The sequence below is a fragment of the Lampris incognitus genome, chromosome 6 (genome assembly GCF_029633865.1).
Source record: "Lampris incognitus isolate fLamInc1 chromosome 6, fLamInc1.hap2, whole genome shotgun sequence".
NCBI classification, from domain to species: Eukaryota; Metazoa; Chordata; class Actinopteri; order Lampriformes; family Lampridae; genus Lampris; species Lampris incognitus.
Window position 1 is genome coordinate 53,943,854 of NC_079216.1, and position 21,997 is coordinate 53,965,850.

At 50.4% G+C, this 21,997-nt stretch overlaps 1 protein-coding gene across 6 annotated transcripts in view; it reads right to left on the bottom strand.

The window, feature by feature from the left end:
* LOC130114263 (protein arginine N-methyltransferase 8-B) overlaps nucleotides 1-20,175 on the bottom strand; it is a 48,633-nt gene extending 28,458 nt beyond the window's left edge. The window contains exons 1-4 of one of the 6 annotated variants that reach the window (XM_056282081.1): nucleotides 20,098-20,166; nucleotides 15,370-15,390; nucleotides 13,922-14,176; nucleotides 4,324-4,479 (exon numbers count right to left, since the gene is read on the bottom strand). In XM_056282081.1, the coding sequence (XP_056138056.1) occupies nucleotides 4,324-4,479; nucleotides 13,922-14,176; nucleotides 15,370-15,390; nucleotides 20,098-20,166 (501 nt within the window). Of the gene's footprint in view, nucleotides 1-4,323; nucleotides 4,480-13,921; nucleotides 14,177-15,369; nucleotides 15,391-20,093 lie in introns of all 6 variants that reach the window. The other 5 variants (XM_056282086.1, XM_056282085.1, XM_056282083.1 and 2 more) reach the window with 5 other exon arrangements.
* Nucleotides 20,176-21,997: the final 1,822 nt, after the last annotated feature.

Consider the following 21,997-nt stretch of genomic DNA (forward strand, 5'->3'; position numbering starts at 1 on the left):
CATTTTTCCCTTACGTACTTTATTTCTTACTCTTTTAGCAGTGACTCAGCATAGACTTGGGTATTCATTGTGAAATGCCACACATCTCATTTTTTTTCCTTTATTAAACTCAGCACCTCCTGAAATAGCTTTGCAGCCGGTCACTCATCCCCTGCCAACTTCTCTTCCTCGTTCACACTCCCCCGACTTGGTGACCCCCAAACTATCTTTCCTGCTCTTTGCTCTGTTTTATTTGGTGCCCTCCCTCCGCGTATTCTTCCCTTCCAGGAGCCGGGTGGGGGGTGGGGGGGTGAACCAGGTTCACACTGCACTGCCTATGTGACTGTTTTGTTGAACTGACAGCAGTAATGGAACTGATAAAAAAATAAAATAAAGGTCCTTCTCTCATCAGTTTCAGCTCTCAACACTTCAGGAGCACTTGTGAGGAATAATGAGGGCAATAGGACAGTGGGATACATGATCAATACCGAGCTTTTTGGAGTGTCGGGAGGCCCCGGGGTCAGAGACCCTCACCTTAGAGGGAGCACCGTGTTCAGCTCGCCGGGCAAACGTCTGTCTCGAGTGAATGAAGTTATTAAAGCTGCAAGGCGTCCGTCTGGTGCCAATCAGCAAGAGGACTCGTTTCATGAACTACAGGTGGTATAGAAACCCAAGCTGGGACCCAAACATGCTGCGGAGAGCAGACCCACAGTTAAGGAGACCCAGCTGTGTTGTATTCTCCCATTCAAGAACATATGTGGGGGAGTTTATGTTGGAGCCTGGTTAAGATTAGACATTGTCTGTGCATGATGGAGAAACTGAGGGGATGGCATCCAAAAACGTCTTTTAATTGTGACTTGGTGTAACGCATATGTAGAATGCAGCAAAAGATAAAATAAAAAATGCCCTTCAGAATAAATGGCGTGTCTGCTGCAGCGGAGGACTCTCTGAGCATGCACACTCAATGCTCTGCAGAGACTTAAAGTTACTTCTGCCCCCCCCCCCCCCCCCCCAGCAGACCTCGTAGCCTTTTTCCTGTATCTCATTCTGCCAGCACGAGACTGACTGACTGATGTGCTGGCCCATCAACAACCCTGTAGACAACTAAGTTTACCACATGTAAAAATGCACATGCATGCTAGTGCCCTAGTGTATTTCTGTGCTGAGTGTGTTTGCGTGAATGTGTGTGTGTGTGTGTATGTGTGTGTGCTCATAAGTGCTTTGGATTGGCAAACAGTTGACAATACGATTCATTTCACGAATTAAATGTCTCCGATTCAGTATTTTGTATTATATTAGGACGCTACAAACACTGATATATTGTAATATTTTGTCAAAATCTTAGGAAAATTTAATGTTTACACACACACACACACACACACACACACACACACACACACAGAAGTAGCTTGGCGTACACAAACACACACAAATATGCAAACAGCTACACACACGTATGCACATTTATGAAGGCTGGGCCTACACACAGCACCTTACATACACCGCACACTATTTATTATTATTACTGCTTTTTTGTGCTGTTGTTATTTTATTGCTATTGTTGCTAACGCGTTGAGAAGCTGAAGCTCAAGAATTTTACTCTCCTGTACTCTTATAATGAGACGTAACAAATAAATAATCTTGACTCTTGTAAAGAAAACAACTTCAAATAGATAAAATCAGAATCATGAGAGACATGGCTAGCGCGCCACTTGCAGCGTCTGCGCTGTTGCGGTTCTTCGCAGTCCTGTTACAAAACTGCACCTGCCACCCAGTGGTGGGAAAGGCAAACAACACTATGAGTTCATGCTGCGGCAACATCTCTGTAGTCTTAAAAATCAATGCAGTAGGGCGTCCGGGTGGCGTTGCGGTCTATTCCGTTGCCTATCAACACGGGGATCGTCGGTTCAAATCCCCGTGTTACCTCCAGCTTGGTCGGATGTCCCTACAGACACAACTGGCCGTGTCTGCGAGCGGAAAGCCGGATGTGGGTATGTGTCCTGGTCGCTGCACTAGCACCTCATCTGGTCTGTTGCGGCGCTCATCTGGTCTGTTGCGGCGCCTGTGCGGGAGGGGGTGGGGAAAATAGCGGGATCCTCCCACGCGCAACGTCCCTCTGGCGAAACTCATTACTGTCAGGTGAAAAGAAGCAGCTGGCGACCCCACATGTATCGGAGGAGGCATGTGGTAGGCCGCAGCCCTCCCCGGATCGACCGACGGGGTGGAGCAGAAATCAGGACGGCTCGGAAGAGGGGGGAAATTGGCCGGGTACAATTGGGGAGAAAAGGGGGGGGGTCCAAAAAAATCAATGCAGTATTTTTGAAAATTGATACAAATGTTATTTGTGAAAGACAGTACACCCATCAAGCATGTCAATATTTTCTTACACCCCCCCCCCCACCAGTGCACATATATAGCCCAACAAACATCCAGCATCTAATTGGCAGTGGAGGCACGGAGTCTTCTCGCCATGTCTGGACTCAACATCCCTTCACATTGACCCTTGGCAGCTACTCACTCCTGTCAGAGAGTCACTGGTGTTCCTTACGGACTCAACCTGATGCCCCCACCCCCCAAGAGACGGAGCTCAAAGAGGGTTTTCCTCTGTCGCGGTGTCAAGGTGCCGCTCCTTGCTGTTACTACTGGCAGTGGGCTCGAGAAGAAAAGGCCCTCACCAAAAAACTGCGACTTTCAGCTCCATCTAATGCTGCTTGTCAGACTCTTTACAAAGGCACAAACTAACAATGGGACAGTTAAAAAAGTGGGTGTCATTATCTGTGAAATTTGAATAAAAGGTGACTATTGAATGTCCTGTTGAGTAACATAACTATAGCAAAGACGGCACCATGTTGAATAGTCTCCTTCAAGTTTAACAGATAATTAGTATTTATCCCTGGAATACAGAAGATTCAGAATATTTGTGTTTGGTATAAATGTGATGTTCGAATGTATCCCATACAGTGTTTGGTGTAGATTATATCACACGGCATATTATAATAACCCGGAAGCAAACCAGAGATGTAGATAGTGTAACAGTGTACATCCACGGATGTGTAGACTCGCTAGCCTGTTGACTTCCGGGTCCGGCCCTTTAGTTGACTGGTTAGCGCTGTCGCCCGTAGTGTGGGATCTCAGGTTCGATCCTGCCTGCTCCCTGAATTCGCGCTACATTTGGTGGCAGCGGTGGGTTGCACCATGCGCTCAGAGGCGCGAGGAGGAGCTGGTAGAAGCGCGTCCCCGCGCTACCCAAAGGAGGGGAGTAAGCAGGATCGAACCTCAGCTCCCCGCACCACGGGCGACAGCGCTAACCACTCGTGGTAGCTAGGCTAGCTATTGCCATAGCAACGAGATACGCCCAGTGAGATTTTGCGTCACTTCCGTCCGTGGCTGTATCCCATCTAGCCACAACCCTGCCCGAGGAGACTGGCCGCCACCAAAAAACGACCCCTTAGGTCGTTTGTACAAACAGCTTATTACGACCTATAGTTACGTTTTAAGCTACTTCCTCACAGTCCTCCATAATTATAATACATTACTTTCCCTGTAACAATAAGCAATCTCCTTCCATATCGTGAGAACGAATATTAATAAAAGCAAAGTTTAATGTCACATAGCGGTTATAATGTCCACGCTCGCTGACTTTCTAACTTTTGGCTAACGTTAAGTTAGCTCTTATAACGTTATTCATAGGTAAACATACTGCCAGTAGCAATCTTAGCATACTAGACGGCGAAACAACACAAAACGCACTGACTACATCTTATATTGTTCTCTAAAACCCACAATGCACAGGGGCGAAAAGTATCGATGGCATATCTCCTGCCGCCGGTAGGGGCGCTAATTTAGGAAACGCTCCTGTGGGTCGTATTAGAGGTCAAACGACCCATGTGATCGTATGGGCTGTAGGACTTGTTGACATTTTTCCCTTTAAGCGAATGCAGGAAAGACGGGTGAGGGCTTCCAACCTGGTTATCTCAAATTACAGGTACATATCCAGCACGTTTTCTGTAGATAATGCCCCGTGTGGCAATTAATTCTGCTCTGGAATAAATGTATCAGAGAGCTCCGAAAATGCCAGCGTTTCGGCTGCCTGAGAGACCACCTCATTTTGCCTTCCTTTACCTCTTCGATAAGAGAGTCCCCAAAATATGGCGCAAAATTAATTTACTGTGTCACACACACACACACACATATGTACAGCCGTAAACACGAACACACACACACACACACACACACACACACACACACACACACACACACACACACACACACACATGCATGCATGGTGTGTGTGAGCAGCTTGCTAGCTGAAGGACAACACAGTGTGTAAGCGGCACGTCTTACCCCATACACGTGTTTGGCCCCGGCCTTGGCAGCGAACATTGACAGGATCCCAGTCCCGCTCCCTACATCCAGCACTATTTTGTCCTTGAAGACATGCTTGTTGTGGTACATGGAGTTCCTGTAGGTCAAGGTCCTCACCTCGTCCTTTAGCATCTCCTGTTTGAGCATATTAGAAATTGCAAAGGTCACGGAGAAGTTGGCACGAATCAGCCCAGAGGAGAATGCTAAGTTAGGTTTTTTTTTCTGCATAACACACAAGATCCACTGACCTGGCTTTGGGCCATGGGTTTGTCAGGATAACGTTTAGCGTTTTAGCCTGGCTTTGATAAATATTGGACTGCCATAGACACTCCCACTAATCTCAGCCTGTTCCTACCCAGACACATTTTATATCTGGACCATGGAGTTGAGTTACGTGATAAAATAACGGGCATATTTATCATAGTTGGAGACAGTTTCCATGCACTGGTGTTGAAATATATGACCGCGTAGGACGAGCACAGGTCCAGCAGCAAACACGGTCCTACTCAAACACGAAAAAGGATTGAAACGGGATGATGATGTGGTGAGGCTTCTGGTGAACAGCTAATCTGCCAATTCTACAGTGCCCCCCCCCCTTTTCTCCCCAATTGTATCCGGCCAATTACCCCACTCTTCCGAGCCGTCCCAGTCGCTACTCCACCCCCTCTTCCGATCTGGGGAGGGCTGTAGACATGCCTCCTCCGATGCATGTGCAGTGAGTCGCCAGCTGCTTCTTTTCACCTGACAGTGAGGAGTTTCACCAGGGGGACGTAGCGCATGGGAGGATCACGCTGTTCCCCCCAGTTCCCCCCATCCAACAGGCGTCCCGTCCGACCAGAGGAGGCGCTAGTGCAGCGACCAGGACACATACCCACATCCGGCTTCCCACCCGCAGACACGGCCAATTGTGTCTGTAGGGACACCCGACCAAGCCAGAGGTAACACGGGGATTCGAACCGGCGATCTCTGTGTTGGTAGGCAACGGAATAGACCGCCACGCCACCCGGACGCCCCAATTCTACAGTGTTTACATATAGTTTGATATAGTTTGCCCGAGTTAATTTTGGTCCCAGGATGCAATCCCTACTAGGGTGGGAATTGTTTACTGTTGAGCTTTCTTCTCCTGGATCGCCACCTTGTCGTGGTGGAGAATCTTGCATGTACCAATGACCCCAAGAGCTATGCCGTCCAGAGCTTGGCTCCTGGTAGGATCACTCAAGGCGGATAGGTCAAGGGGAGGCTCCAGATGAAGCGCGATCCAACAAAGACCTCAGCGGCAGAACTGGTGGAAGACAATGCCAGTGAAGGTGGATGAAGGCTGCAGCAGAGGGTGGCTCCCAATCGTCTTGGTTCTCCATACCATTGGACTCTGGCCACCCCCTGCCAAGGACCGTGTAGTGGCTGCAGTCACATTAGCCTCTTCACGTAAAAAGCTGTCACGTGCAGGCGTCCTACCACAAGGACACCCACAAGGATCTAGACGGAGGACAGTCACACTCAACCCCGAGTCACCACCGATAATGATGATGATGACTATTGCGCTGACGACACACAAGCGTCAATGGCTGCTACACCATGTTTGTAGTTCTTGCTGACAGTGGGAGAGACAGATTGGAAAAATCCCGGATTTCATCTTTAAAGCTGCATAGGAGGACTTTTTCATGGCAAAATAATAATGTCTCAGTGAAAAAATACTGTGTAACATGAGACTCCTTGGATCTTTCTATTTAACCGCCTCCATACAACCGGTATAATGGCGTGAAAGTGTAGGTGAATGCAGGAAATAAGGTGTTTTAAGTGGCATAAAGGGGAGTTGCAGACAAACACTCGGGCACTACTTCACAGCCATGGGAAAGGCCAAAGCAAAACCCACCTCTGCAGCTTCATCTATCATATAAACGAGAAGATCTGAGGAAAGTAAAAAGAGAGTATTACTGGCAGCACGTCAAAACAAGAACTTTTCTTTGGCTTGCATTGGATCATTGGAGTAAGTCCCCCCCTTTTTTTTTCACCTCAATTGTACTTGGCCAATTACCTCATTCTTCCGAGCCGTCTCGGTCGCTGCTCCACCCCCTCTGCCGGTCCGGGTAGGGCTGCAGACTACCACATGCCTCCTCCAATACATGTGGAGTCCACCAGCCACTTCTTTTCACCTGACAGTGAGGAGTTTCACCAGGAGGACGTAGCGCGTGAGAGGATCACGCTATTACCCCCAGTTCCCCCTCCCCCCCGAACAGGCGCCCCGACCGACCAGAGGAGGCGCTAGTGCAGCGACCAGGACACACACACCCACATCCGGCTTCCCACCCGCAGACACGGCCAATTGTGTCTGTAGGGACGCCCGACGAAGCCGGAGGTAACACGGGGATCCCCGTGTTGGTAGGCAACGGAATAGACCGCTATGCCAGCCAGACGTCCCCACTGGAGTATTTAAAGATTGGTTGGAGGTAAAAAGTAATCCGTAGCTGTCACGTATCGGGAAAGAACCCAAAAGCAGACGGGACAACCAGGTAAGGGAAGAATCCAGTCTTTATTGAAGTGACCGATCTCGGGGGTAGAGCAGGAGGTGGCTCTGTGGCAGGTAGGCAGGCAGGCAGAAGTCCATGAATGGCGGCGTTCCAGCGAAGACTGGTCCACAGTGGAGGCCTTTTAAGGGTGAGGGCAATTGCTTGATGGCCAGCTGGCGTGCCGGGGTGAAGGAGGGGGCAGCAGGTGTCAGCTGGTGTAGCAGGTGTCAGCTGGTGTGCCGGGGTGAAGGAGGGGGCAGCAGGTGTCAGCTGGAGTAGCAGGTGTCAGCTGGCGTAGCAGGTGTCAGCTGGTGTAGCAGGTGTCAAGGGCGATCGCTTTGATGTCAAGGGCGAGAGGCTGTGACAGTACCCCCCCCCTCAGAGGGGCGCCACCGGGCGACCTACTAGGCCCGTCAGGGTGCGTCCTGTGGAAGTCCCAGATGAGGTTCGCGTCCAGGACAAGGCGACGAGGGACCCAACACCTCTCCTCCGGGCCATATCCCTCCCAATCCACGAGATACTGCAGGCCGCGACCACGGCAACGAGAGTCCAGGAGACGACGAACGGTGTAAGCTGGATGATCGTTGATCATATGAGGAGTTGGGGGCGGGGGGGCCGGAGGAACTAGACGGCTGGTAGAGACAGGTTTGAGGCAGGACACATGGAAGGAAGGGTGAACCCGGAGAGTGTGGGGCAGCTTCAGACGGACCACAGAGGGGTTAATGACTTTGATAATGGGAAAGGGACCAATATACCTGGGGGACAGTTTTTTAGCGTCAGATCTCAAGGGTAGATCCTTGGTAGAGAGCCATACCTGGTCACCGGGGGAGTAGTCCGGAGCAGGGGTGCGATGACGATCCGCCAAGCGCTGGTAACGGCCAGAGGCCCTGAGCAGTGCAGCACGGGCTCGCCGCCAAGTCCGACGGCACCGACGGACATGGGCCTGGACAGACGGAACCGGAATGTCTACCTCTTGAGAAGGAAAAAGGGGGGGCTGATAGCCGTAAAGGCATTGAAAAGGGGACAACTCAGTAGCAGACGATGGCAAGGTGTTATGGGCATATTCTACCCAGGGAAGTTGTGAGGACCAAGAGGATGGGTTGGCAGACACCAGACAGCGGAGGACAGTCTCCAATGCCTGGTTGGCCCTCTCGGCCTGGCCGTTGGTCTGAGGATGGAACCCCGATGACAGGCTGACGGTGGCACCGATGGCAGAGCAGAAAACCTTCCAGACAGCAGAAGTGAACTGGGGGCCACGGTCAGACACTATATCACGGGGAAGACCGTGGACCCGGAAAACCTCCCTGACCAGCAGATCCGCAGTCTCTCGGGCCGAAGGCAGTTTAGACAAGGGCAAAAAGTGAGCAAATTTACTGAAGCGATCAACGACAGTCAGTACAACGGTGTTACCGTCGGAGGCGGGCAGACCAGAGACGAAATCCAAGGACAGATGCGACCAGGGACGTTGTGGAACAGGCAGGGGGCGCAGCAGACCGGCACATGCCCGAGTGGAGGGCTTATTCCGGGCACAAACAGGACAGGCAGAAACAAAAGACCCAGTATCCTCCGTCATGGAAGGCCACCAGAACCGCCTGCGGAGGAAGGCTAGGGTACGGGTTACTCCAGGATGGCAGGTAAGTTTGGAAGAGTGAGCCCACTGCAACACGCTAGATCTAACAGCGTCTGGAACAAACAAGCGCCCGGGGGACCGTTACCTGGGTCAGGCTGAGTCTGTTGTGCTGCCATGACCTCCCTTTCAATGTTCCAGGTGACAGCCGCAGCCGCAACCATATAGGTAGAGGGAACGATGGTGTCAGGTTGGAGATTGGGCTCAGACTCCTCCCCATGCACACGAAACAGAGCATCGGGCTTGGCATTCCTGGAGCCAGGTCTGTACGTCAAAGAAAAATTAAAACGACCAAAAAAGAGCGCCCACCTGGCTTGGCGCGCGGTGAGTCGCTTTGCTGACTGGATGTATTCCAGGTTCTTAGGGTCAGTCCACACTATAAAAGGAAGCTCAGACCCCTCCAGAAAATGTCGCCATTCCTCCAGTGCCAATTTCACCGCCAGGAGCTCACGATTCCCCACATCATAGTTCCTTTCAGCTGGGGAGAGACGGCGAGACAGGAAGGCACAGGGGTGTGTCTTGCCATCCCCACTGGAGCGCTGAGAAAGGACCGCCCCCACCCCAATCTCAGAGGCGTCCACTTCTACAACGAACTGCTTGGTTGGGTCTGGCTGGATGAGGATAGGAGCTGTGGTGAAGCGGTGCTTGAGGGCTTGGAAAGCTGCCTCTGCTACAGGGGTCCACAGGAACGGTCTGGAGGTGGAGGTAAGAGCGGTTAGTGGGGCCGCAACGCGGCTGTAGTTGCGGATGAACCGTCTGTAGAAGTTGGCAAACCTGAGGAACCTCTGAAGCTGCTTACGGCTGGTCGGGCTTGGCCACTCAAGAACCGCTCTGACCTTGGCGGGGTCCATTCTCACCTGCCCATCGGCCACGATGTAGCCCAGGAAGGTGACTGAAGGGGCATGGAATTCGCACTTCTCTGCTTTTACGAAAAGGCGGTTCTCCAGAAGCCGTTGAAGGACTTGGCAGACGTGCATGACATGCTCTGACAGGTCTCTGGAAAAAATCAGGATATCATCCAGGTAAACAAAAACGAAACGATCCAACATGTCACGTAGGACGTCATTGACCAGACTCTGGAAGACAGCTGGGGCATTAGTGAGACCAAACGGCATCACCAGATATTCAAAATGCCCCAGGGGGGTGTTGAAGGCAGTCTTCCATTCATCTCCGTCTCGAACCCGGACCAGGTGGTAAGCATTGCGGAGGTCTAGTTTAGTGAACACTGTGGCTCCCTGGAGAGAATCAAAAGCGGAAGTCATGAGGGGCAGAGGGTACTTATTCTTGACTGTGATGTTATTGAGGCCTCTATAGTCAATACACGGCCGGAGGCTCTTGTCCTTCTTGGCCACAAAAAAGAACCCCGCACCAAGGGGTGATGATGACGGGCGAATAAGACCAGCAGCCAAGGAGTCCTTGATGTATCTCTCCATGGACTCCCGCTCAGGCTTGGAGAGGCTATATAGGCGGCTGCGGAGGGGAGCGCCCGGCAGCAGGTCAATAGCGCAATCATAGGGGCGATGAGGAGGCAGGGAGAGAGCTTGCTGCTTGTTGAACACGGCTTGGAGGTCATGGTACTCTGGAGGCACCAGTGACAAGTCAGAGGTCTCAGAGCTTGACACCTGACAGGGGACAGACTGAGGCAGAGCAGACTGGAGGCATATGGCATGACAGACGGGACTCCGACTTGAAATTCTGGCCGATGACCAATCAATATGGGGACTATGCTTAACCAGCCAGGGATGACCAAGTATAATGGGAACAAAGGGAGAATTGATAACGAAAAAACGTAACTCCTCTTGATGATTTCCCGACAACAGGAGGCGCACAGCCTCGGTCTTAGAGGTTATCCGGGCCAGGAGACGCCCATCCAGGGCATTAGCTTCAATAGGCTGGTCCAGACTCACAGTGGCAAGACCTAACTGCTTCACAACACTTGCATCCAAAAAGCTTTCATCAGCTCCAGAGTCAATTAAAGCCAAAAGTTTAGTGGACTGACCTTTAAAACTGATGGTAGCTTGCAACTGGGTATGTGGACGAGGAGACAGAGGGCAGACAGTTGGGCTCACGAGGATCCTCCCCCTCCCTCGTGAGCCTGCTAATTTGACGGAACGGTGAGGGCAGGAGGCGAGAAAGTGACCAGGCTGACCACAATACAAGCAGCTGTTCTCGGTGATGCGGCGTTGACGCTCCTCCGGGTTGAGCCGGAAGCGGCCGAGTTGCATCGGCTCCGAAGCTGGGGAAGATTCACGCCTCGGGCTTTCTCGGAGGACGGCAACCTCAGTCGAGCGAGCTTGGCCCCCAGAGTTTGGAGGTGTGGCCCGTGGTAAGTTGTTGTGACCAGGAAAGCGGCGTGTCCTCTCTCTCCTCCGCTCCCGGAGACGGTTGTCCACACGAATGGCCAGGGTAACCAATTCCTCCAACCCTCCAGGCTCGGGGTAGGAAACCAATTCGTCCTTTATGGATTCGCTTAGCCCGTTGTAAAAGCCGGCCTGGAGGGACTCGTTGTTCCATCCGCTCTCCGCTGATAGCGTACGGAACTCAACTGAGTAGTCGGCGACGCTGCGGGAACCCTGGCGGAGAGAGATCAGTCTTTTTGACGCATCCTTTCCCCGCACGGGATGATCAAAAACCTGGCGGAAAGCAGTGGTGAACTCAGCGTAGGATGAGGAAGTGGAGGCCCGCATCTCCCACACCGCTGTAGCCCAATCCAGGGCGCTTCCCCGGAGAAGACCCATGATGTAAGCGACTTTGGCTCCATCCGTGGAATATGACTGGGGCTGCTGGTTAAACACAATCTCACACTGCATCAAAAAAGGGCGACAAAGTCCAAAATCTCCATCATACTTATCGGGCGGGGCAACCCATGGTTCCTTAGCCGAAGTTGATGGCGCTGGGGGTGGCGGAGCTGGAGGGCGGATCCCGGGCTAGCGGAGACACTAAGTTGGGTCTGGATTCCGGAGATCTTTGAGCTGAGCCCACGGAGGGCGTCCGCCATCCCCTGTAGCACCTGGCTGTGCTGGCCGAGGACCGATTCCTGGTTGGCTACAGCCTGGCAGACCGTGGCCAGGTCTGTGGTGGAATGGTCTGCTGGGTCCATAGTGGCTGGAACGTACTGTCACGTATCGGGAAAGAACCCAAAAGCAGACGGGACAACCAGGTAAGGGAAGAATCCAGTCTTTATTGAAGTGACCGATCTCGGGGGTAGAGCAGGAGGTGGCTCTGTGGCAGGTAGGCAGGCAGGCAGAAGTCCATGAATGGCGACGTTCCAGCGAAGACTGGTCCACAGTGGAGGCCTTTTAAGGGTGAGGGCGATTGCTTGATGGCCAGCTGGCGTGCCGGGGTGAAGGAGGGGGCAGCAGGTGTCAGCTGGTGTAGCAGGTGTCAGCTGGTGTGCCGGGGTGAAGGAGGGGGCAGCAGGTGTCAGCTGGAGTAGCAGGTGTCAGCTGGCGTAGCAGGTGTCAAGGGCGATCGCTTTGATGTCAAGGGCGAGAGGCTGTGACAGTAGCTGGCTCACTTGGACAGGTAGTGTCTACTTACTTGCTTTATGTGTACATTAGCATGCATTACATGACATTACTTTAAATGACATTACATACTTTACATTACATGACATTAGATTACATTACATTAGATTACATTCCATTCGATTCTCCTATTTATATTGAAGCAAAGTGGCGAATAGGATGCAGTTCCACCAATCGTCTAAACTGCCGCCAATTCCCGAACCTCGGGGAAAGTCCCACCTATATATAGCTTTAAAGCCTCAGTAAGCTTTCTGCCTCAGCCCTCAGGCTCCGTTTTATCCTCTGTTTTTCTTCCATGCTGTCTCTCCCCTCCGGCACACTTCTGCTTTGCGATAGTCACAAACCAAAAGTGATTAAACAACAAACCTACATTCCAAAAATATGACCCAACAATACTCGTCTCATCGCAGGTCACACTTGGAGCCTGCTCCTCACGCCTACTGTCTCTTATCTAGTCTCCATCCCTTCTCTCGGCAGCACGGCGGATGTTTGCGGATAAAAGAGATTTAAATGTCATTTGTTCAGAGGTGTCAGCTGCCTGTCACTGTCAGGTTAGGATTTGGGATCACCGAGTCGTAGAGGATTGAAAACTCAGAGAGTGGGGAAACCTGTGTGGCGTGGAAATTACCAATGTTACTGTCATTCCACTGAGACAAATGCCTCTGCGGATCCCTCCAACAGCTTATGACAACAGGCACAGCACGGAAGAAGTGGAGAGCCACTACCACAGCTGGAAATACCCAATAATACCCATGTAACAAGTAGAGAGACACTACCACAGCTGGAAATACCCAATAATACTCATGTAACAAGTGGAGAGACACTACCACAGCTGGAAATACCCAATAATACCCATGTAACAAGTGGAGAGACACTATCACATGGGAAATACCCAAGAATACCCATGTAACAAGTAGAGAGACACTACCACAGTGGGAAACACGCAATGATACCCATGTAACAAGTGGAGAGACACTACCACAGTGGGAAACACCCAATAATACCCATTTAACAAGTGGAGAGACACTACCACAGTGGGAAACACCCAATAATACCCATGTAACAAGTGGAGAGACACTACCACAGTGGGAAATGCCCAATAATACCCATGTAACAAGTAGAGAGACACTACCACAGTGGGAAATACCCAATAATATCCATGTAACAAGTGGAGAGACACTACCACAGTGGTAAATACCCAATAATACCCATGTAGCAAGTGGAGAGACACTACCACAGTGGGAAATACCCAATAATACCCATGTAACAAGTGGAGAGACACTACAACAGTGATAAATACCCAATAAGACCCATGTAACAAGTGGAGAGACACTACCACAGCTGGAAATACCCAATAATACCCATGTAACAAGTGGAGAGACACTACCACAGTGGGAAATACCCAATAATACCCATGTAACAAGTGGAGAGACACTACCGCAGTGGGAAATACCCAATAATATCCATGTAACAAGTGGCGAGACACTACCACTGTGAGAAATACCCAATAATATCCATGTAACAAGTGGAGAGACACTACCACTGTGAGAAATACCCAATAATACCCATGTAACAAGTGGAGAGACACTACCACAGTGGGAAATACCCAATAAACAAGTGGAGAGACACTACCACTGTGAGAAATACCCAGTAATACCCATGTAACAAGTGGAGAGACACTACCACAGTGGGAAATACCCAATAAACAAGTGGAGAGACACTACCACTGTGAGAAATACCCAGTAATACCCATGTAACAAGTGGAGAGACACTACCACAGTGGGAAATACCCAGTAATACCCATGTAACAAGTGGAGAGACACTACCACTGTGAGAAATACCCAGTAATACCCATGTAACAAGTGGAGAGACACTACCACAGTGGGAAATACCCAATAAGAGAAGATTAACCCTACCTCATGGATGCCAAAGTGGGCGTAGGAGTCAAAGTAGTAGTCTCTGGAGGTCATCTCCTCCGGGTTGAGGAACTTAGCCATCTTCCCTCTCCCGGGACAACTGGGCAGGCTGGCTGCATGGGGTGTGTGGGGGGGCCGGGGGGGTCGGGGCGGTCGGGGGGCATGGTTGACGGACGGCTCGGGTTTCGGCAGTGGAGTAGGCTGTGCTGACTGGGATGGGATGATGCGGATTGGCTGAGGCTGTGGCTGTGGTTGCTAAAGAAAGAAAGATTGAACGAAGGGTAAAAAGATGGATGATAGGAAGGACAAATGAAAGATAATAGAAAAGATAGTTGAAGGAGAGAAGGAAGGAAGAAAAAAGAAAAGTTCGTTGAAGGAAGGAAGGAAAAGTTAGTTGAAGGATGAAAGAGAAAGGAAGGAAGGAAGAAAGAAAATGACGGAAAGAAGGAAGGAAGTAGAGAAGGAAAAAAGAAAAGACAAGGAAAGAATGAGGTAAGGAAGGAAGGAGTGACAAAAGAAAAAAAAAAGAAAAGAATGAAAAGAGGGAGAGCAGAAACCATAAAATTGAGTTTTAGGCCATTGGGTTTCTGATGACGTTAAAGTCGAGCTTGCTGTAGCGTGAAAGACCAAAACCGCTCTGAGTGATGGATAGAACATATTCCTCCCTGCAAAGTCAGAGGAGGCAAAGCCCTTTGCATGCAGTCCCTTACAGAGGATGTTTGCTTGGCTTACACCTGCCAGACCCATCTCTTCTCATGACTCTCGGCTCAGCTGACGGCACACTATTGCACACAGCCTGCAGGTGAGTTCACATGCAGCCCAGAAAATACTAATGACAGGAAGTCAGTCTGTCTCCCAACAGGAAGCAGATGGCAAGGCACTGGACCCACTCTCATAATGCTCTGATTATCATCCTGCTCGCTGCTGGCTTATGGGAGAAAGAGAGAAAGAAAGAAGAGGAGGAACATAAGGGGGAAAAAAGGGTGGTTGAGGTAGAGAAAGAGTAATCCAATGAGAGAGCGCGAGAGACATCATTCTGGTATCCAGTCTCCCTCCAGCATCCAGGCTGCTAAATAATTAACAGGGTGAGCAAAATTTAGGGAGTGTATTTGGTCTACCAAAGGTGATGCATCAGTATTACAGCAGAGCCCACAGCACGTGATCTATCAGAATATACTAACGAGCATATCAAGGAGGAGAGATTGTAATTAGCCTTGGCAGCAACTGTATCAGGAGCCAAGTGAAGATGGGAAAGGGCCTCTGAATTACTCCGTGATAAAGTCAGTCTCTTATAAGAGACTGCCCTCCAGGGTACAAATCTACCGGAGATAAAGGCTGACTCTGGTTTCCTTTACTGTGAAGGATTTTTTCCCCTTTATCCAGCCTGTAACTATTCTCCTTTCTCTTGCACAGCAGCTCCTCTGCCCATCAGAGCTACATTTTCTTGCTTCTTTTTTTTGTTGTCCCTGCTCCCCCGGATGTCTTGATACGGTCTTATTTCACAACCAAGGGAAGGTTAACAACTGGCTGTTGACGGAATGCTGTCCAAAACGGACCGACCCTGGTTGAAGAATTCCCACTGAAAGTGCTGCATTCAATATTGGGTGTTGAACCACAGTGAACCATCACCCATACGTGGATGGACGGAGGTGCAGCGCCACTCAATGCTAATGAGCTGAAATTGTGTTAACGTTCTGAAATGTCAACAAGAAATTACTTTGTGTTCGCTGTTTGCATTAGTTATGAGACCTCAATTGTTGCTCATGGTGCCTCGGTGTTTTCCTCACGCAGTCACAGAATACTGTCAAAGGGGACAGTTTGCATATAAGATCCCACCTTTGGAAGATAGTGATACAGGGGTCAAGTGACAAAGGCTGTTTTTATTAGAATTCGTTTCATGTTGCGTTGGAGAGCTGGATAATGTGGAAAACATGACAAAAAGGCACTTGTGTATCGTCAATTAGGGACGCCAAATGGGAGACGCGTTATTAGCGAATTTATTTTACTCATCTGTAATATCAGTGTCGGTGACCTGAATAGACGGAGTTTGCCGCATTCCGAATCAGAATCGGAATCTCGGAATCGGAATCGGAACCAGAGTCGTAATCAGAATTGGAATCTCGGAAGCGAAATTGGAATCAGAATCGGAATCTCTGAATCGGAATCAGAATCACAATCGGAGTCGGAATCAGAATCGGAACCAGAAAGTCGGAATCACAGTCGGAATCAAAATCAGAATTGGAATCTCAGAATTGAAATTGGAATCTGAATCGGAATATCTGAATCGGAAGCAGAATCAGAATCGGAGTCGGAATCAGAAAGTCGGAATCAGTTGGAATCGGAATCACAAGCAAAGTCAGAATCGGAGTCTTAATCAAAATCAGAATCGGAAGCAGAATCAAATTTATTGGCCAAACCATGCTTATGCGTACAAGGAATTTGACTCCGGTTTACGGTATCTTCTACTACTTAGTTATATCACTCAAAAAAAAGAAAAAAGAAAGGCACCAAAGAGGAAAAACAAAAGAAACAAATAGGAGCAATGTATAGAATACTGGAGGGAAGTATGTATGCACAACAATGTACGTCAGTTGCACGTGTCGTACATTCTCTTGCCCTTTAAAAGGAGGGCGTATGCATGAGGGCGCACTGATGACTTGAATTATCCAGGAGCTTCCTTTTTTTTTTTTTGCTTTTTGCCCGAGGATGTAATTTCAGTAATAGGCCTCCTTGCTTCCATAACCTGCAGTCTCGCTTGAAAAACGACCTTCAAACCTGTTCGTCATAGGTTAGGGCTTGTACACGGAGCATTGTGAGCGTCTGCAATAAATAGTGCATCTAATCTTGCTCATGGCAAGTTTGTCAACTCAAAATGAAAAGTGATCACACAGCAAAGGTGGAACGAGAAGGCGGGCCTAACAGTAGCAGGGTGCCCCATGCCAAGAATCAAGGGGTCAATAGTGACAAAAATGCTTATTACAGAGCCCAGATGAGCATATATTCGAGTAGCTGCAATGCAGAAAGAGAGCGGCAGGCCGGTGAGTTGGGAAAGGGTGGATGAGAGGAGGTTTGAGGTGCAGATCTGTGCTGTGCCAGGGGAGAGAGCGGCTGCAGCAGACGTAAGCGAGACGCCTGACACATGCAGGGACGAGAGGGTGACAAATGTCCTTGTCATTGACCCAGCAGACAGACAAACACATCCCCAATTCTATTTCTGACTGGAAACTAATCTGCAAGTGTCATCGGAGAAGGGCCTTCTCTCTCTCTCTCTCTCTCTCTCTCTCTCTCTCTCTCTCTCTCTCTCTCTCTCTCTCTCTCTCTCTCTCCCTGCAGTCTGCGAGGCCTTCTGCCGCCATGTGGTGGTCTGACTGTTGTTGGAGCCACCTTGGATGCGTTTCCACGCACGCCAGCTGACACTGTGTGCCAGTCTGACATCGATTATGGCAAGACCCCCGTCATTTCGTCCAATCTCTCGACACATGTGAACGTCTTACTCTGATTGCTTTGAAGTTGCGCATGTCAGGGGGGAAGTCGCAGGTCCGCGATGGCCACAAACATGGCTGCCAGGATGCCCACGTTTGTGTCTCTGCAGACTGACACTTTGAGAGGGGCGGGGTAACTGTCAATCTTTTTTTTGCAATTTGGGTAATCCGAGGTTGACAATCCTCTGTCAGTAAAAAACTAATTCGGGGGGCGTCCCGGTGGCGTGGCGGTCTATTCCGTTGCCTATGAACACGGAGCTCGCTGATTCGAATCCCCGGGTTACCTCCGGCTTGGTCGGGCGTCCCTACAGACACAATTGGCCGTGTCTGCGGGTGGGAAGCCGAATGTGGGTATGTGTCCTGATCGCTGCACTAGCGCCTCCTCTGGTCGGTCGGGGAGCCTGTTCGGGGGGGGGGGACTGGGGGGAATAGCATCATCCTCCTACGTGCTACGTCCCCCTGGCAAAACTCCTCACTGTCAGGTGAAAAGAAGCGGCTGGCGACTCCACGTGTATCAGAGGAGGCATGTGGTAGTCTGCAGCCCTCCCCAGATCGGCAGAGGGGATGGAGCAGCGACCGGGACGGCTCTGAAGAGTGGGGTAATTGGCCGGATACAATTGGGGGGGGTACCCACTTGTGATCTGAAAAGAAAACCATGAGAATTTTGCCATGTTTCCATCATGGCACTTATCTTCAAATTGCGCCAATGCTCCATGGACACAGAGGGAAGACGGTAGCAAAAATGCCTCCGGTGTCCCACCCACGTTATATCAGAAAGGTGCTGACGTCACACCCTGAAATGTGTTGATGGAATGTAAAAAGAATGAGGAGGGTCTCCCCAATAAAGCGGCTCTGAGTGAAAATCTTTTGTTAAATAATGCATTGAGGAGCAACATGCTGCGCTGGCTGCCTTTGGCTTCAAAGGGTATCTCTGCTGCCGCCATTACACACACACACACACACACACACACACACACACACACACACACACACACACACACACACACACACACACACACACACACACAGACAGTGGCACACATGCACGAATAGATGTTGGTCCTTCTATAGATGTGGGGGCCCTCAAATCTATAGAGGTACCCCCTGTGACTACATTCATCCCCAGGTCCATAAGTCCAAGCTTAGCCGTCAGCAACCTTAACTCTAATCCTGTTTCCAACCTTGACTCTCACCCAAATCCTCCCCCCAAAATAGACTCTGGTGCTAGTGGGGATCAGTCCAAATATCCTCAAAAACCAGTTTGTCCTCACCAAAGGTGGGCTTTTAAGGGTCAGACCTCACAAGAATAGCAATAAATGCACACACACACACACACACACACACACACACACACACACACACACACACACACACACACACACACACACACACACACACACACACACACACAAACGCTCTCTCTCTCGTTATCTCTCTCGCGCTCTCTCTTTCTCTCACACACACACACTTTCTCTTTCACACACACGCACACCCCCCACACACACACACAGACAATAAAAGCCTCCATATAAGTCATGTGTAAGCGTCTCTCGTGTTTAACTGGCACACTCATCCAGCACGCATGTGCCAAAGCGCCGGAGTAGCCTATTACAAGTGACAATCGGGGACACTCACGTTTGTTTGCCGGCTGCCACTAAGTCAGGACGTCACACCATGTGCTGAAGTGCGATAAGTGACAATCGGGTATGGGACGATGCCATTTGTCTTCCTACTTCCTGGGAATGCGCACTGCCGCTTCACACAGGGAGCCGTGAACTTGACAGGCTCCATTACGGTGTCGGCGGGACTCTGCTGCAGTACCACGGACAGCTCTCCCTGCAGAGCTCCGCGCGCCAACATCACACATACTCCTGTCCCGGCGCGCGGCACTACACAACACTCCTGTCTCGGCGCGCGGCAACACACAATACTCCTCTCACGTCGCGCGGCAACACCTACACACACCTGTCCCGTCGTGCGGCAACACCCACACACACCTGTCCCGTCGCGCGGCAACACCCACACACACCTGTCCCGTCGCGCGGCAACACACACACACACCTGTCCCGTCGCGCGGCAACACGACGCTCCTGTCCCGTCACGCGGCAAGACACAACACTCCTGTCCCGTCGCGCGGCAACACGACACTTCTGTCCCGTCGCGCGGCAACACCCACACACACCTGTCCCGTCGCGCGGCAACACACACACCTGTCCCGTCGCGCGGCAACGCACACACTCCTGTCCCGTTCACCTGACAAGCCCGACGGTGCCTATTTGGCTTCGAATCACATCCTGTTATAACTACCAATTATTTTTTCTCTCATAGTGTTTGCAAATACGTTGCACCACATTTTTGTCTTCTCTCTCTTTTTTAAGTCATTTTCCCGCGGATTAGATGCGGTCGGGTAGGGACCACACAGTAGACATAATTACTCGGGACGCAGCCCTGCGTGGGCAAAGTGAACAGGCAGCAGCTCCTGACACACACACACACACACACACACACACACACACACACACACACACACACACACACACACACACACACACACACACATGGCTTTGGCACAGTCTTCGAAGACAGGTCTTCTCGAGGTGAGTATGGAGGATCTACGGTCCGTCTGTTCGGTCGCTGGTTTCTTTTCAGACCTGACGGAACACGGAAACCGAGACTCGTATTTGGCTCACTTACCTCGTTGCTCTCGGATTCCGCCATTTTTCTCCGGAGGAGCACGCAGCGGGAGGAGTGCTTGATTCCCATAAGAGCCGAGATGCGGTTCACTCGATGAGGGGGGAAATGGACGAGGAAGAATACAACTATTAACAGTGATAACTTTGAAATATGCGCCACCTGACTCTCACGTATACGACCTCTTTTTTTCTTTTTATCATCAGGTCATCTTCATTTACAACCCAAAATGCAATGTTCTCTACAAAACCCGCAAGACGCAAAACTACATAAAGTCCCGAAAGGATAACGAGCCTTGTTGCGGCTGCAGAACGCTCTGAAATTCATGGTGGGAAAGTTCACAATCTCCCAGCTTACTTCCCCAGGGAGCATATCGGACAAAAATCCATTATTTGGCATCAGCTGGGAGGCGAATATATTGATGACAGGTACACTATTCCCACATCCTGGCGGGCGGAGGCTACACTGCTGGCAATGCTCGGGAGAAGCTTGCAGCTTTTTTTCCCTTTTTTCTTCTTCAATGCAGCTTGCAGATTCCCACAGTTACATTTCTAGGCTCAGTTTGATTGACTCCTGTACCGCAACGTAGTTTCTAAAAATAGGATCGCGGGCTGTCACCCCCTGTTACCTCACAGAGTGGCAAGATCCGCAAAAAAAAAAACCCAAAAAGACCCCAAAAAAAACCCGCAGCTGACTTACATGCAAAAAAAGACAAAAGGTCTTTCTCAACTCTCAGAGCTCTCCTCGTGTCCGAGAATCCCACGAGCACGTGCACACGTCCGACACATCTAACGCGTTTTGCATCCCGGTCAGCATCAGCGGATGTAACTCCATCCTCTCCGCGTGGCGTTCCGGCGTGAATCTTAGCTGGTCCTCATGTCGACCACTGTGCTGCATAACGACAGCTCCTCGGAGAAAGTTGAACTTCACTCTGTGGGGGGGTGGGGGGTGGGGCAGAAAAAAAGAGGAGGATCGATAGTAAAAGGAGACGAGGTCTGTGCAGGTGTAGCGAGCCCTCGCTGATGGAGAGGGCAAATGTTGCACCGCTGAGGCGCTTCACCTGCTCCTCTGATTCTGATGCTGTGATAACGATGAACCAGGCGACCCCCCCTCCTTTACCTGCTCCCAGCCGCCACACATCAACAAGCGACCCCCCCTCCTTTACCTGCTCCCAGCCGCCACACATCAACAAGCGACCCCCCCACCCCCACCCCAACCCTACAACATGCAGCCCTATAATCCAATGGCGGCTGGGCAGTACAGGGCGCTGGGTCCCCCCCCCCCCCTCAAATATCAAGAGATGAAATCTACGTAAGCATGTTGAATATAATTTAGTTGTATAATGCAAATAATTGTGAAATAAAAGTGTTTTCAGTCTGTGAGCGCCTGTCAGCAGCCATTAAATATTGGTCCAAATGGTATTTGGTTGATTTCTGTATGAATACATGTACTTCCTGGGTGAGGGGCGCCGGCCAAACGATACCTTATGGAAGCCCTCGAACTTGTGGCGAGCAGGTGACCTGAGGCTGCTGTCTGATTGCTTTCTTCAGATTTTCAGCTGCGCCCCAGACACCCCCACTTTCGTTTATTAGCAGTGAATTGGTATTGTTTTAATGTTGTTTGTTTTTTTTTCGTATGTGATTGGACAGTTCTCGTGGCTGTCAATTATGTTCACACCCACCACGACGCCTCGTCTCAACTGTCAATCATCCACCGTTTACAAACCCTGATAAAATGTATAGTGTCCTTCATAATAAGTCTGTGACTGTGTGGACATTAAAGCAGCTGTCAGGTGTGCTGCGCCAAGGTAAATTGCGCCCCCCCCAAAACCTTTTTAGCACCAGCCGCCACTGCTATAATCATTATCTCCCTCAGCCCTTTTTATATAACTACATCACCTCAC